The 16,422-nt window shown below is 56.1% G+C and overlaps 1 protein-coding gene across 2 annotated transcripts in view; it reads right to left on the reverse strand.

Annotated features, from left to right (window-relative positions):
- Window positions 1-337: 337 nt before the first annotated feature.
- ARL8A (ADP-ribosylation factor-like 8A) overlaps window positions 338-16,422 on the reverse strand; it is a 19,417-nt gene continuing 3,332 nt past the window's right edge. Inside the window, exons 2-7 of one of the 2 annotated variants that reach the window (XM_010584532.1) lie at window positions 7,632-7,712; window positions 6,727-6,800; window positions 4,706-4,799; window positions 3,418-3,485; window positions 2,315-2,542; window positions 338-2,162 (exon numbers count right to left, since the gene is read on the reverse strand). In XM_010584532.1, coding sequence (XP_010582834.1) covers window positions 2,123-2,162; window positions 2,315-2,542; window positions 3,418-3,485; window positions 4,706-4,799; window positions 6,727-6,800; window positions 7,632-7,712 — 585 coding nt within the window. In that variant the 3' untranslated portion in view covers window positions 338-2,122. The remainder of the gene's footprint in view (window positions 2,163-2,314; window positions 2,543-3,417; window positions 3,486-4,705; window positions 4,800-6,726; window positions 6,801-7,631; window positions 7,713-16,422) is intronic. The other variant, XM_010584534.1, reaches the window with a different exon arrangement.

A 16,422-nucleotide genomic window follows, 5' to 3' on the forward strand; every position in this document is an offset into this window, starting at 1 on the left:
TCCAAACCCAGCATCGACAGAGCCCTGTGGCAGTCGTGGGGCTCGATGTCCGGCAGCAGCGATGGCCACAGCCAGAGGTCTCTGAGCTCGTCTTCGCACCCAGGCCAAGGAAACGAGGCATTCGGAGCCATCAGAGTTGGCTTTGGCACCCCTTGGGTGAGCATGACCATGCGGGTGTCCGGTGCTGCCTGGGGGACAGGGACCCCCCCGCCTTACGCTCTAAGACATGGGCACAGCACCAAGGAGGGATGGGTGGCAGCGATGGCGAGGAAGTAATGTGACTGCAACCACACCCCCAACGCAAAATTGTTAATTTATTATTATTAGGAGGCAAAAAAATTGTACAGTTACAAGAATCATTTCCCAACAGAGGTCAAATCTGAGCCAAAATATCTCTTAAAAAAAAAGGGGGGGGGGGGGACAACACTTTACAATTCATTAAATTAAAAAAAAAAGAAAAAAAAAGAAAAAGGAAACCTCTCTTTGTGCAATTCTGCAAAAACAAGAACAGAAGAGAAACCCCTGGCCTCACTGCCCTGGAGCTGAGCAGGGGAAGGGGCTGGGAGAGGGCCCCTGCAGCCCCCCGCCCCTGGGCCACCACCACCCTCTCCAACAGCCCTGAGCTGGGGACAGGCAGCTGCCTCCCTGCTGTGCTGCTGACCTGACTCCACTACACACCCACCCTCCTGATGCCAGCACGTCTCCCCCAGCCCAGCTAAGTCCCCGCTAGACTGGCCGCAAGCAACCTGGCCAGGCCCCCAGGCTGTGCCTGCAGAGACCCAGCAACTCATTACATGGCATAAATGGGCACAGCCTTCCTGACTCCCCCAAAATTTCCTCTCACCATCTCCCCACCTGCAGACAAGGACCCAGCCATGCCCCCCCCCGCCCCACTGCACCCGCGTTCCCCCCCCCACCCAGGGCAGCAGAGCTGGGGGATGGCATGGGGAGGAGGGCACGGGGAGCAGGGCACCTGGAGCACTCCCCTGGCTCCAGCAGGCAGTGCTGTGGGCACACAGGGACCCTCACAGTCCCCTGCACGTCTCCAGGTGTCTTCATGTGTCCCCCCCTCCCTGGTGTCTCCATGTGATGTCCTCAGCCAGGGCAGAGCCAGCAGCCCCCAGCCAGGTGCAGGCAATGCCCTTTTGGCACGTGGGGAGCCAGTGCGGCTGCCCCGAGAGGCTACGCGGAGCTGAGCCACCTCTGAGGGCAGCTGGGGCAGGGAGGAGGCAGGAGCCAGCCCCCACACTCCCCGTGGGGTATGCTGGCATCGCTGGCCCCGCCCCTGCACTGGCACCGGCCCCTCGGATCACCCACCACCCCAGCACAGCAGAGCAGCAGGACTGGGCAGCGGGGCAGGATTTGGCCCAGGCATGGGGCCGGGGGGGTGGATGTGGGGCAGGGGGACAAGTGGCCCAGGGCAGTGAGGAGGGGTTGGGGCAGTGGCACAGCAGCCAGAGGCAATGTAGCAGGGATGGATCGTGACTAATCCCTGTCACCTGGAGGGGCAAGGAGCCCAGGGGACGGCATCCCCTCCCCCCCAAACCCTGCCCATGGGGCCAAAGCCTAAGGAAGGGCAAGGTGGGCATGCTCCTGACACCCCCAGGATGCTCTCTGCCTGGGGGTACAAGCAGGACACCTGGGGAAGGGACAAGGGAGCCCCAGGGGACCTGCCTGCAGCCTGGCACAACCCCATCCCCAAGGGGCTGCCTTCTGCTACCACCCTCATCTTCCTCCCAGTGCTGACCCTTGGCCAGCCTTGGGGAGCCCACAGCCTTCCTACCACTCACAGGGCCCAGTTTAGTAACAGAGCCATCGCTTAAATTAAAAAATTAAAATATATATACATATATATATATACTGTATACACAGACAACAACAGAACAGTGCCAAAATGGGAGGAAGAGACAGAGAGAGGAGAGAAGAGGAGAGGAGGGCAGTTGGACATTTTCTTTACAATAAAAACAAGGGCTCCACCTCAATGCGAGCGGAGTCTGGGGTCCCCTAAAAATACCCATCTAGAGAGAGAGCTGGAGGGACAGAGCAGGAGAGAGAAGGGGCATGGGCTTGTACAATGGCATCTTCCTGATCTGAGCTGCAGTCTGCAGGATCTCAGCTTCTCCTAGACTTTGAGTGCTGGATAAGCCACTGTAGGGTGATGTCTGTGAAGGCAAGGGGAGACTTACAGGCTCTCCCTTCAGCTGTCACCCCCTCCTGTTCTTGGGCAAACAGCCTGGGCATGCTGCTCCCGTGGGTGCAGGCTGCCCCACCACTGCTGTGCCCCGAGCCCTGCACCAGAGCTGCCGGTACTCACCGATGTTGTCCTTTTCTTTGCAGGAGATGGAGTAGCAACAAATCTCTCGGTCCTGGATGGCAGAGAGGTTCCTGTGGGAGAGAAGCAAGTTCTGGCTGCAGACCCCCATGGCTGCGCATCAGTGGTGATGGGAGACACCTCCAGGCAGCCTTTTGAAGGGTCTCTTTGGACCTCGGCTCGGAGATGGGATACTTTGCAGGGGCAATGTCTCCCCAGGTTCCTAGGGACCTGCATGTGGGTTGGGAAGGACAGCAGCACACCATGCCCATGACTGATGGCCAGGTGCAGTCTGTGGGGCATACGTGACGGGGTAGGAGGGACCCCACAGAAAGCCTGGCTACAAAATCACACAACTTCCCTCTCTAAACCTTAGTTGCACAGTCCTGTGGCGAGATGGGGCAGGGAGGGTTTGCGAGCAGCACAGGCTGGCAGCACAGGAGCTGCATAGGTGCCCACAGGACAGGGGAGATCTCTGAGGGGTGGACGGGGAGGAGCAGAGATGCTGCGAGTCAGCACAGTGTCCCAGTCCCTCAGCTGCAGGGGAGGGGATCGGCGCCGGCAGTGTGGAGGTGGGCAGGAGGCAACATTGGCTGCAAGGCCACGTTGCTGGCACGGCAAAGGGTGGTAAAATAAGGGAGAGGTACGTGGATGGTGTCATACACCGGAGCAGGATCTGACCTCCAAGCACCAAGGGCTGCCGGGGGCGCAGAGCCTGCATCAGGCAGCAGGGCAGAGCCGTGAGAGGGTGACGGGAGCCGCACCCACGCGGGACCACAGCTCCACCGCTGAGCACGGTGCCAGGCCAGGCCCCAACGCCACCGTGTGGCACACAGGACCAGCCCTGGCACCGGCAGCCGCGGCTCCCAACAACTCCCCATCCCCACAAGCGCTGAGATGTGACCTCCGTCGGCCGCTGCCTCGGAATGTCCCCAGCCACCCACCTCTGCCAGCCCACCCCAGGCACCGCAGTGCCACCCCAGCTGGGGAAGGAGTACCGTCAGAGCATGGCGGGGTGACCATGCTGGTGGGGACACGGCAGGAACAGGGGGGGTCACACTGTTTCATAGCCCCACCGCAGCTGCGTGGGCCACCGGCACACTTACATCTTCTCAATGAGCTCCTTCTCATCCAAGGCACCGGGCAGGTCTCGCTTGTTCCCCAGGACTAGGACCTGCAGGGCAGGAAAGGGGACATTTGAAGCTCATGGCCACCAGACCAGACAGCAATCTGCTTCTGCCACCCAGAAGTGAACCCTGCTTGAGATGCAAGACAGCCTTGGCTACTTTACTGTGGTGTGTCTGGACAGAGAAAACCCCTTCAGCGGGCAATCAGAAGGCAGAGCACTTCAATTAACAGTCTTAATTAGCCCGTACACAGCATCTCCTGTGTACTCTCTAGTCCCAGCGAGAAGCTGGCTCCACAGCACATCCTCCCTGAAGGGCACCAGCACCTCTCATGCCATCTAGGACGCTCTCCCAGGAGCCTCTTGCTGTCTTTGAGAAAAAAATCAAGTGAAATGGCTAAAACCGACATTATCAGGAAGGAGCGAGACGCAGATGCTGTGTAGAACCTACTCTCCGCAGGCAGCCAGCCCAAAAAAGCAATGACTGTTTGCACCATCCACTGATCTCTCCTTACTTCAAGGCTTTTCACATCCACAAAGGCATCCTCAGACTATGCAGGGAAAATAATCACCCAGCAGGACTCATTCATTCGTCTGGAGCACGCCATGCGACTGTCATCTGACAAGAACATCACTGAGGCTGCGGTCGCCTTCCCAGGGTGAGCCGGGGCCTCTGCAGCAGCACAGTAATACAGCATCCCCCAATTTAAATTTGGACACTTGGTCTCAAAAAAGAGCACTCAGAAGGGCTGCAAATGCAGTGTGTTATGTCAGGAGCTTAATTTAGTTGGCAGTGAACATTTGGGATCTGTGGCAAGATCCTCAATTAGCTCCTTTCAAGGGATGCCGATGTTGGATGCTCCATAAGCATCCCGTCCCGGCACACGCAGTGTGCCCCGCTCTGCTGCCACAGCCCACCTCCTGCAAATGTCACAGCCCAGCAGCCACTCTGCTAGGAGATGAGACTTAATGTCCTACCATAAATAAGGTGCAAATTCATGCAAAAAGACAGATCTCACACATTGGCGGGGGTACAGTTCTGGTCTCTTCTAAAGCTCGCTTCCCTGTCGCTTGGCCCCCCCCGGGCTAGAAAGTGTCATTGCCCCAGGGCCCACAGGAGTGCAGCAGGGAAGCGGACCCCACCAAGGAGAGGGATCCCCTCCCTGAATCTGCTCTGCAAAATGCAAGCCCCTTGCTGCAAACCCTGGCAGCCACCAGCCTGGGGACCGTGAGCAACTGGTGGGGGACCTATCCAGGCAACAGCTCACCGGGATGCCCTGGAGCTGCGGCTTGTCGAGCAGGTTGTGCAGTTCATTCTTGGAAGCCTCTATCTTCTCCTGGTCGGCAGCATCCACCATGTACCTGCAAGGAAAGGGACACCCCTGAGTGCAGGCGCTGAGGTCCCCACACCCCAGTGCTGTGCTGAGGTCCGTGCCACCACCAAACCTTGCTCACATGGCAGCCACACCACTTCCACTGGCTCCTGGGCCACTGCGTGGAGGCGATGGATAACAAGATCCTTCCCCCAGGACCCCTCTTTCCAAGGAAGGCTGTGGGGCTGAGAGCCCCTCATGTCTCTTGGGGGAGTGGGGAACCTCCCTGTCCCTGTCCCTGCAGGGGTCCACCCCGTTGACAGCAGGGACACGGTGGGCAAGGGAAGCCCAGGTGCTGCCTGGGCAGAAGAAGCTGCAAGACGCACGTTGTCCCCAAAGCTCAAGCAAGGTTCATCTGCACATGGCAGCTCCTTACAGAGACCCAGAATACAGGACAACAAGTGGGGAAGACAAGAGGAGCTGCCGATGGAGAAGAGAAGACATCAACCCGAGATCCTGGCAGGGGGAAGGACCTGCTTGTCCTCTTGATGGGAGCATGGGGCATGGAGCAAAGGGCACGTGAAACCAGCAGTCAGCAATGCTTGCTCTGAGCAGACAGGGGAGATGTAGGGAAGGATTTAGCTCTTACAGGCCGACACCCATCCTGCAAGGGACATAAGTGAAGCCAAAACTGGGGAGAGGAACTGATCAAAGCAGCCTTTATTTTAAAGATCAAGAAGCTGGGAGAGAAGTGAGAAACACCATCAAGCTTCATCAGGTCTTGTGGGGTTTATTAAAAATAGGAAGAGCTTTTAGCTACTGAAGCACTGAACACAGGAAAATGTGTATGGCTGTACTGAGAGGGAAAATCACCACCCAGGCACTGCCACAAGCGTTTGGCACGCCGGACAGGGTGGGAGGGCTGAAGGTAAGAGAGAAGGGACGCAACGCAGCTCAAGGTGAGGAAGGCACACTGAAGCGTGACCTGGATGGCCACAGGTCCTTTTGTTTCCTCTCAACCAGATGGGCCACTTTGGAAAAATTATGAAATTATGGAAGAAGGCAGTAAAAGGGAGTGAAAAAAATGGGATTTTGTCGTTTCCAGCAAAGCTCACTGTTATAAAAAGTCTCAAGGACATGTCCCAACATGGTGAAAATCAGCAAGGACAGGACTAGACACTGCTGTCCCAACAAGCAGGACAGGCGGTCCCTCACTCGTCCTCACCTGCCAGACCTACAGTTGGGAAGGGTGGTACAGAAACCCAGCCCTCCAAAATCCCAGAGCATGGTCAATTGGTGAAGATCACATAAATCTGATTTTCTGACTGGGTTTAGGTAACCCCGATGTGGTCTCTCAGGGTAAATATTTGTCCTTAGGAGCAGGGAGCCTGCTTCCCAGGAGCATCGTGCCAGGCTCAACCCCAGCCTGAACTCCCTGGGACTGCACTTACTGCAACATTTGCAAGCAGGGGACATGCAGGGACACTCAGCAGCAGGTATTGCACAGAGACTCCTCTCAGTACAAGATTCATCCAGCAGCACATAAACACCATGACCTGGAAACATGCTGCTGGTGGCCACCCTTAAAACCAGCCTCTTGGAAAGGGCTGAGCCACACCGATGGCCTTTGCTCAGCCCCTGCAATGAACAGGCAGTGCAGGGAAAGCATGGGAGCCAGGAAGGGCAAGATCTGAGGAACAGAGCCAGGCCGAGTGATGATGGAAGGGAAGGGTCTGCCACAGCTGGTGGGGACTTGGCAGCCCTGTGCTTAAAGCCCGTGGGGGCACCAGTCCGAGGAGGAAGCATCTCAACTCCTGACACAGGTGTCTGGCTCTGGCAGTGAAGGCACTGCAGCTCCCCCGGCTCAGCCCTGCCCAGCACCCTTGGGTGGGGTGATGGGACCGTGCCTCCACCCACTGGAGGGGCTCAGCATTGGTGTGTGGGTGACAGGGCTCTCTGATCCCAGGGATACTCACACGATGGCACTCACTCCACGGCAGTACCGCTCCCACATGCTGCGAAACCGTGGCTGGCCACCGATGTCCCAGAGCTGTGACAGGGAGAAGGTGGCATTATCCCACCATCCTGCCCATTATCCCACCATCCTGCCCATTATCCCAGCATCCTGTCTGTGACTCTTCCCCATGTGGCCGCCCAGCCAGAGCACCAGGCATGCACAAAACCCACATCCATCCCCTCGCCTTTGGCTCAAACCTAACGAGGAGGCTCCTGACTCGATAAAGAAAGGAGACATCTCAGGAAGGGCAGCTGGAGGGTGTTGAACACCTCCTGTGATGTGCCTCTGCTGGCACGGAGGGACTCCCTGGCCCAAGCTGAGGCACTCCTCCCCATGCCCACCTCACCTCCTGGCCTTTCACTGATGCATTTGCCATTTCAAAACACTCAGCACATTCTTGGAAAGATTTCTGCAGCAGGCAGAGATTCCCCAATCAGCTTTTCAAGCCCTTCCCACTGTTATTTCCCAGCCCAACCCAGGGCCCTTGAAAGATCCAGAAGGGGTAGAAAACTCCTCTCCCTTTGCTTTTGAGGCAGAGACCACTACTGCAAGCCATGACCTGGTGCTCCCACCCTCAGCAAGGTGACTACTTCCATAAGTCCCCACCAGCAAGCCAGAGGTATAAGAAAACATCCAGCTTTGCAGCCCAGACTGGGTCTTACTGCAGAGGTCTGGATCTCCTACATCCCTTCCCACCATCTCCTCTGGTGGGTACTGGCAGGAGCCTAACAGGGCAGATCTTCCCAACTGCAGCTGGGGTTGCTGGCATCCTTCAACCTCCAGCAGAAGACCCACCAATCTCCCTTCACTCCATCTTTCATCCCAAGAGCCCCCCCCCCACTAGTGATAACATCTGCACCTTACCTTTATGGTAACATTCCCCTTGGTTATCTTCCTCATGTTAAAGCCCACCGTCGGGATCATGTCTTCGTTGAACTGTCCTGACTGTAAGGAACAAGGTGAAACAGAGTTAGGAGGCATGGAAATCCTGCCTGAGCAGGGCAGCGAGGCTGACAGCCTGCCTAGAAATAACCCCAAATGCTCTGCCAGCCCTGCAGCAGGCACGGCACAACCTTCCTCCTGGTGCACACCAGAAGCAAAATTAGAGCCAAGGAGACAAAATGCCTGCAGGACAGAAATAAAGCTGCTGCTGCTGCTGCTGCTGCTGCATGGGATGCAGGGCGCCCTGGGGGCCCCGGTGAAGCCCCCAGCCCCACAGCGAGCTGCCACCCCCAGCCCCAGACACGCTGCCGCCTTGGTGGGGTGGTGGAGGCTTGCCCAGCCCATCCCTTTCCAGGCAGGATTCCCAAGCCCTTTGCGGGAGAAAGCTGAGCCCTTTGCCCGCTGCAGTGACCTCAGGTCAGCTGTGCCAGGCCCAAACATCTCTTGCAGATCCCACTGGCAGCCCCGCAAGGACGCCCACGGGGTGCAGTCAGGCTTCCTGCCCAGGGGAGCCACCTCCTGCATCGGCTCCTTTTCGGCCACGAGTCCTGGGGTTTCCAGCACGTTTCCTGCTTTGGATCTTTTACGGCCCAGCCCAAACCAGACTGACTTCTGCTTTCCTGCAAGCCTGCTGCCTGCCTGCAGCCTGTCTGCACGGGTCCTCCAGCCCCCGCACCCTGCCCACGCATGAGAGCCAGCTGCTTGCACTGGGTGACATGGGGGGATGCAAAGGATCCCTTCTCCCCTTCCCCAGGAGCTGCTGACATGTTTTCTCCAGTAGCACAGCTCCAAGCTGCGTCAGGCAGGAGAAGCATGAAATCACCATGGATTTGCAGCATCCCAGTGCCGCTGCAAAACTAGGTTTGTCTTGTTGGAGCAGTAAGCAGAAACTGTCCCTCTGCCGCCACGGCGAGATGCCGGCTCACCAGCCCACATGCCTGGCACCGCGCTGGAGGGACAGGATGGCACTAGTCTGTTAAAGCCCACCCCACCTTCCAGTTTGCTGCTCAAATCCCACCACTGCAAGGCAGTCCCAGGCTGAGCAGCACAGGGGGATGTTCCGGGCAACCCCAGCAGTGATGTGGCATCCCTGGGGCAGGAGCTGCCACAACCCTTCACCCTCTGCCTTCAGCAGCCTCCCACCTGGCAGGCAGCCTCACTAGGACTCAAAACAGGTTTATCTTCTTTGCTTTTTAAACGCATCCTTGTGGAAGGCCCTGCTGCGGGATGCCGGGGAAGCAGACAGGGAAGAGGGTTTGATAACCAGGATAACACGGTGCTGGGGCTTTTGGCCATCAGTGCCAGAAACCTGCAGGAACCACCAACCATGGCTGAACTTATCCCAGCAGCTCTTTACTGGCTTAAAATCTCAGTTTCTCTGGGACTTTTCTGGGTTTTCATTCAGTTAACACAAACCTCAAAAAAGGAAGGCAATTTATGCCATTTTCTGATAAGCAGAATTTTGTGTCTGATTGAGCCAATGGCTCCTCCAGACCCACCACGTCAGCGAGTCCCCAGGGTTTTCCTGACCTCTTCCAACGGTTCTGCAATATGTGCCACTTCCCTTTTTCATTTCCCTTTTGCATTCATCAGCAAAGCCCAGCAGCCAAGGGGTCTCCAAGCCACAGTGCACCCAGAAACCATGCCAGGGTCTGGTGGGGAAGGTCATGGGGGAGAAGAAAGGAAGCAGGCTCTTCCCTCTACCACTGGCTGACACGGGAGATGTCTCCTGTGGACTGAGGTTGAACACACAATTTGGCTTTGTGGACCAGGTTTTAAGGAATTGTCGGGCTTTGATCAGAAGATGTGGAAAGCAATTGCTGAAGAGCTCTTGGAAGCCTCAGGCACCTCCATTGGGGATCCCGGACCACACCACGGGAACTGCTGCCTGTGCAAAAGCCACCTCAGACATAGTTCACATGTGATGGTAGTTCTTCCAGGAAGGGAGGAGCTGCAGGAGCCAGGAGTCACCTCTGCTTTCGCCTGCAAGAGATGGGAGGGAGCACATCTCCATGAGCAAAGCACGGCCTTGTTCCCTGCCCCAAATCCTTCCCCCACCACAGTGCCTGCCTCCAGGCTGCCCACGGCCAAGGGCAAAACACAAAACCACACATGCTGCCCAAAAAAGGCTGGGGTGGGAACACAACACATTGTGGTCCAGGATTGCTTGCATGTGGGTCCCTGCTGTCCTGACACCAGCAGAGGTGTCTTCAGTGCACTGCAATGCACTCAGCTCCTCCTGCATCAGCTGCTCTCTGAACGCAAATTTGAACAGCAGAAACATGATGTCCCCTCTTCTCACTCCAATTGCCCTAGATGCTGATGCCTCCAGCACATCTTCAGCTACCTGCAGGGTCCAGCCATCCACAGTTCCACTGCCAAGGAGAGTGGAGACCAGCCCAGCTACAGACATGCAAAAGCTTCACTGGACACATCTTTTCCCCAAATTTTAGTTATGCAATGGACATAGGACCTGCACTGACCCCAGAGATCATGCCTAGCCACACCGATCGCTTGGGAATGGGATTCCTCCAAGAGGCATAAAAATCCTTGCAGGCAAGATGGATTTTGTGGCTACAACAGGTGGATCAGGTCTTTGCAGGCTCTAGTTCATCACTGGTTTTGCCAGGGTCCCCTCAGCACCCTGGCCAAACCACCCTGCCTCGGTGCCCTGGCTGGAAGACAAATGACCTTTCTGCCCAGCCCCACCACTTTCCAGCTGGGTTACTGGGAGAGGTGGCCAGGATCCAGTTTTTGCGGGGGCAAGTGGTGCCTCCAGCTCACTCTGAGACCCATCCTCTGCCACATGCATGTGGATACCACGTCACCTGCAACTTCAGCCATTGTCCCCTGCTTGGCCAGCACCCAGGACCTCAGCTCGCTGGCACATGCAAAGAAACAACCTCAGCCTTCATGCCGCACCCACCAGCTCTGGTGAAATGTGCAGAGCCGACGTGACCAGGCCCTGCTCCTCACCATCAGCCAGGCGGCTGTCACCCTATCTTAGTGCAGGATGTCACCGCTTTGATGCAACCTACTCTCGATAAATGGCTGCTGGCTGTTTTGCAGCCCCATATCCCCAGGTGCTCTCAAACAAGCCATTTCCTGGGGACCGGAGATGGCAGTGCTGAAAGCCCAGCCCCTGGTCATATAAAGTCATGCCTCCACCAGAACATGGTCCTCCACAGGGCAGAGGCAGGTGGCCAACATACCCCGGGTTGGATGGCTCCCACCTGCGCTTACACCATCCCCAAAACCATCCAGCCTCACGCTCCTGCAGGCATCTCCTGCCACGTGGCACAGCACCGAATCCCTGCTGAACCCTGTCCAACTCCAATCTGGAGAGAAACGCAGGGGGTTTAATTTCTCACCTGCAACCTCCCGGTCCAGCCTCCCCAGCTGGCTTTGTGCACAGTGCAGGGTGGGAGTGCCTGGCAGCCGGGAGCTTGACTTGCAAAGCCACTGCTCTTCCAGGAGCTCTTCTCTGAAACAGTTAAAAAAGACCAACCCTGCTGCACAGGCTCACTCCAGCCCCCCAGCATGTCTTGCATCTCCAAGCCAAGCCATGACAGCCCCAGAGATGAACGCTTGACTCCGACTACACTATTCAGACAGGAAAAAGCCAAACTCAAGCCAAGCCTTTAAAACATTTCCCTTCGACAGCAGGTCTTACAGCTCTTTCAGCCTCTGAGCATCACAGGACACCTATGGCATGGACCTCTGTGTCCCCCTGCAGAAGGCACTGGAGGGGACAGGGCTGTCCCCGAGTGCAGCACAGCCCTCCCAGGGAACCCAGAGACCTGGGAAGGGGGCCTGCCACCTGGAGCCAGGTGGGATGGAGTTACCCCAGGGCTGGCAGCAAGGAGAAGAGCCACACGGGTCCGAGAATGAGACAATCTTGACTTTTGCCCCAAATTCTCAGCAGGCTTTGTTTTCAAAACCTCTGTGCAGAGGGATTGCACTGAAGGGACCCATGTCAGCCAGACCCCACTGTAGCAGGCAGGCCAGCAGCCCAAGTTGGGCAAGCACGGTGCTCCGGGACAGAGATGGGCACCTCAGTCCCCCTCCACCCCAAAGCAGATGGTCTCACCACCAACTCCTGCAATTAACATACACGGTCAGGCTCTGCAGCACCCCTCAGCTTGGAAATTCAAAATTGCAGGCTTTCAGCGTGGTGGAAAACCCACAGACCCCTCCTGGCCCTGTTCCCGGTGATGCTACCAGAGCTGAAGCAGGCTGTGCTGGCCTCCCTGACCCCATGGGCCCTATCTCCAGGGCACTCTCTATCTTGAGAGCAAAAATGGGATCAGGGGACAAGCCTGCAGACGGCAGCCAGGCCATACACCAGCTGACCCTGAAGCCCAGGTGATGCCGGCATGACTGACACTGCCAGTAAGCCCACAGGAGCCAGGCAAGATGATGCTCTCCAGGACAGATTCATCCCACTCCCTGCAATGCAGCTAATGGCAAAAGCCTCTGGATCCAAGCAAGGCACCAAGAAGGTCCCTCCTGCAAGCTCGGGGAACAACATGAGACAGGACCAAAGCAGAGCTGCTCTGCATGGCACATCCCAAGCCAACCCTGCAATGCGGGGGCAACAGGCAATGCCTTCGGAGGACTCCAGATCCTTTGGGACAAGGCAAAGGTCGCAGCTTAGCAGCTCTGCCCTTAGCATTGCCCTCTCAAAGGAAACAGAAGCAGCCTGTCTGCTATTCAGTGCATGTCTCCAAACATGATGGACCCATGCGGGCTACATGGTACCTGCACCCTTGGTTCTGGCTACCCAGCCTGATGGATGGCCCCAGCAATGGAACCTTGAAGACATGGGTGTTTAATCCATTCCCAACCTGTAACATCTCCATGCCCCTGCTCTGTCACTGCCAGCATCCATCTACCTCCTCCCCACTGTCCAACCCAGCTCACACAAAGTCAGCGCTGGAGCAGCTTGGCCCAACTCTTGTTTCTGAGGTTGCACAGTCTCCCCTGGACTTCTGCTGAACTACAATGCTCAGGTTGTCCCCACTTCAGTCATTGCTCTGGCTTCTCGGAGACCTCCAGCTATTGCCCTGCTCTCAGCTGGATCTTCTCCCTTCCCATCCCTTCCTCCCCCAAGCACTGTGTCCCAAAACAGCTGTGACACCCCAGCCAAGGCAGGGGCAGCCAGCAGCAGGGCTGGGGGTGTTTACACCTTTCAGGACACTTGCAGTCCCTGAGGGCACAGCACTACTGGTAGCTGTGCCACAGGTCTGCAGCCTGGCCAGGACACACGTGGCACCTCGTGAAGACAAAACCTTGTGCTCTGCTTCCTAAGCTGGGTTTAATCAAGGGGAAGCTGCAGAGAATCTCCTAGATGAGCCTGGCAGAGGTAATTATTAAGTTCTGTGACAAAAAACTCATCTGCATACACATAAAAGAGCACAGAGAGGCAAGAACAGGTGGATGAAACCCAAAGACCCCTGGTCCCGCTACTCCCAGGGCAGGAGAGCCAGAGCAGGTTCCTCTACCCACAGACACAATGGCAAGTGGGGAACCCAAAGTATGGCAGGGGAGAAGCACCCTGGCATCGCACAAGACTTCTTCTGGGATGTCTGTGGGAACAAACATGGGAAAACAGAGGGATAAGGGGATAAAAAGGGTCAACAGGTTGGTGGTCAGTATTTTTGTCTGGCCGTGCCTTGTGCTCAACCAACACAGTCTGTCCTGTCTTCTTACCAAATTGCGATTCTATTTGCCCGGGTAAGGGTCTCTATCTTCTGCGTGCATACGTGTGTTTGGGGGTCTGAGCACCAGCAACTGGTCTCCAAACCAGGGTCAGAGGCCACTTGTCCCCGGTGCAGCAACCAGAGCGAGTGCAGGTGAGCGTGCAGCCACCGCTGAGCAGGTGGAGTGGCCATGTAGCCAGAGGGTGGGTGTCCCCAGGGGTGAGACCATGGGAGAGGGTGGCTGCTGAAGGGACCAGGAAGTCCAGGACAACTGCCAGAGCAACCATGAGGTCTGAGGGTCAGCTGAGAGATCTCTGTCTGTGTGTGTGTTATGGCTGGGAAATGCCATGGCCACAGCCAGCAAAACTGGCAGCCACCGGTAAAACAGAATTTAAGTGAAACCTTTACCTTCTCCAAGGCTGTAAAGATGAGACCAAAGTAAATATTTAAGCAGTGCCCATAGAAACCAACTCTTCACCTGCTGAAGCTGCTGCTCCTGAGAAGTAGACTTAACTAGGAGAAAATCTGCATAATGGCAATAATTAAAAAGCAGGTGTAACAAAGCCCGGAGCTAGACCAATGTTGATACATTTTCCACTTTTAGAGGAAATGAGGACTGCATTTGTTTTTTCCATTGAAAAAAAAAAAAACAGAACAAGAAAAACGAGAAGCAGTGGGTGCAAGCTGTGGAAACAGGAGAAAGCTGGGGACAAGGACAAACCTCTGATGAGGCTGTAAATGGTGGACTTTTGCTATCAGGCCAGAGAAAATACAGGAGGTTGCTCCTTGCCCATCTGTCCATGGCTCCAAGCCTGCACAGCCACTGACTTCCAATGCATGTGCTGTTCATCCCTCTAAGGCACCGAACACCCACCACCAGATCCATCAGCACAGGCGCCAAGTTTTGAGCTTGTACCTGTTCTGACTCTGCCCACTCCCACCAGGCCCTCGGGCACTGGCTCCTCCCTCAGACCTCTGCAAAGCGCACAAGGACACGGAGTCCCACCACATCTTCTCAAGCAGCACCTGGCTTTGCCACAGGGATAAAGGCTGATCGCTGAAGAGTTAGCAAAATGGTGATACATCCATACAGGACCTCTCAGACGAGGAGCACCAGAGCAGAGACCAGCAGTTGGTACAAGGACCAGCAGAGAAATAAAGCCCCCAGTGAGCTCACAACAGCCTGGTAGTCCTTGGCTCTTCAAAGCTGGATCAATCTTCAAGGCTACCCTGCTTTGAAAGACCAGATACCTCCAACTCAGGCTGCTTGAGGCTCATGCTACCCTTTAACTTTGCAACCTTACTGATGTTTACATTCTTCTGGGTCTGCCTTTTAACTTTGCACTCTTTAATTAAAAAAAAATAAAATTACAACAGTCCTTAATTAGCAGGTCTTTGCTACGTCCAGACCTCAGGTTATGCTGAGGGAGGATTCAAGGACTACGCTTGTGTTTTTCAGGATGCGCCAGTGTTCTTGCCCAGTGGATGACACCCATGCCACAGGACATGCGGGGCCAGGCAGACGCTTCCACACCCGGCTCAACCCCAGCACCTGCACACGCATGCACCCAGGAAAGCCCTGCCAGGGGCACAGCAGTCCCAAAACCCAACACCTGGGTGCAGCTTGACGCCACCACACATCACCCCTGGGATGGGGCAGTTGCTCTTCTCAGCCGTGCCAGCAGCAGCCCTGGCAGGGACACTCCAGTGAGCCATAAACATGGGTGTCCCCTGCACCAGGGACAAGTGGCCTCTGACCCCTGGTTTGGAGACCAGTTGCTGGTGCTCAGACCCCCAAACACACTCATGCACACAGAAGATAGAGACCCTTACCTGGTGAAATAGTTAGAATCGCAGTTTAGTAAGACAGGACAGACTGTGTTGGTTGAGCACAGGGCACAGCCAGTCAAATGTACTGACCAGCAACTTGTTGACACGCGATGGACCCTTTTTATCCCCTTATCCCTCTGTTTTCCCATGTTTGTTCCTGTAAATGCCCCAGAAGTCTTGTGCAATGCCAAGGTTTCTGCCCTGCTGTACTCTGGGTTCGCCACCATGCCTCCAAGCTGACGCAGGAATGGCTCAGAGATATGCCATGATGGTAGGGAGGTTTTTTTTAAGGCACAGCATGGAGTATCCCGTCAGGCCCAGTCCCTCTCCCAGCATCCTCAGAGACCCTCACGGTGCACAGCAGGTCCTGCAAACCCTCGTCCCAAGCTGGGCAGTAACACAGCCACAGCTCTTCTGGCAAAGCCCAGAGTGCAGGCAAGACCCTGCTACCCCCAATACACAGGGACGATGCTTGGAGCAAGCCAAGTGGCTTTACCCATGAGGGCTGCATAGAGCATCTCTGGATTGAACGGCACTACAGCAAGCCAGAGGCTGGTGCTGAGGATGCTGGGCTGGGTACATCCACCTCTGGTGCATACATCTAGCGTGGGCCAGATCCTGGAGCACCCGAGGGGGCCGGCTCTGCAACATGCTGCTCTTCAGGGCAAGCAGATGGGCTTGTTTGGGGTTTCTTGCCAAGCGGGAGGGAGATGGTGCCGCTGCCCACCTGGATGACCCTAGTGAAGCCCTTCAGACCTGCTTACGTTTCTGCTCTAGACAAAGCGACTCACACTCAGGTATCACTTGTCTGTATTGGTACAATGTCCATATGGGGACCAGTACAGTTTAATATCTTCATCAATGACATAGTGGGATTGAGCGCACCCTCAGCAAATTTGCAGAAGACACCAAGCTGAGTGGTGCGGTTGACACACCTGAGGGACAGGATGCCATCCAGAGGGACCTGGACAAGCTTGAGAAGTGGGCCTTTGTGAAACTCATGAGGTTCAACAAGGCCAAGTGCAAGGTCCTGCACCTGGGTCGGGGCAACCCCCAGTATCAATACAGGCTGGGGGATGAAGGGATTGAGAGCAGCCCTGCCAAGAAGGACTTGGGGGTGCAGGTGGATGAAAAGCTGGACATGAGCCGGCAACTTGTGCTCGGAGCCCAGAAAGCCAACC

This window comes from Haliaeetus leucocephalus, unplaced genomic scaffold, assembly GCF_000737465.1.
Source record: "Haliaeetus leucocephalus isolate CR32 unplaced genomic scaffold, Haliaeetus_leucocephalus-4.0 Scaffold1000, whole genome shotgun sequence".
NCBI lineage: Eukaryota > Metazoa > Chordata > Aves > Accipitriformes > Accipitridae > Haliaeetus > Haliaeetus leucocephalus.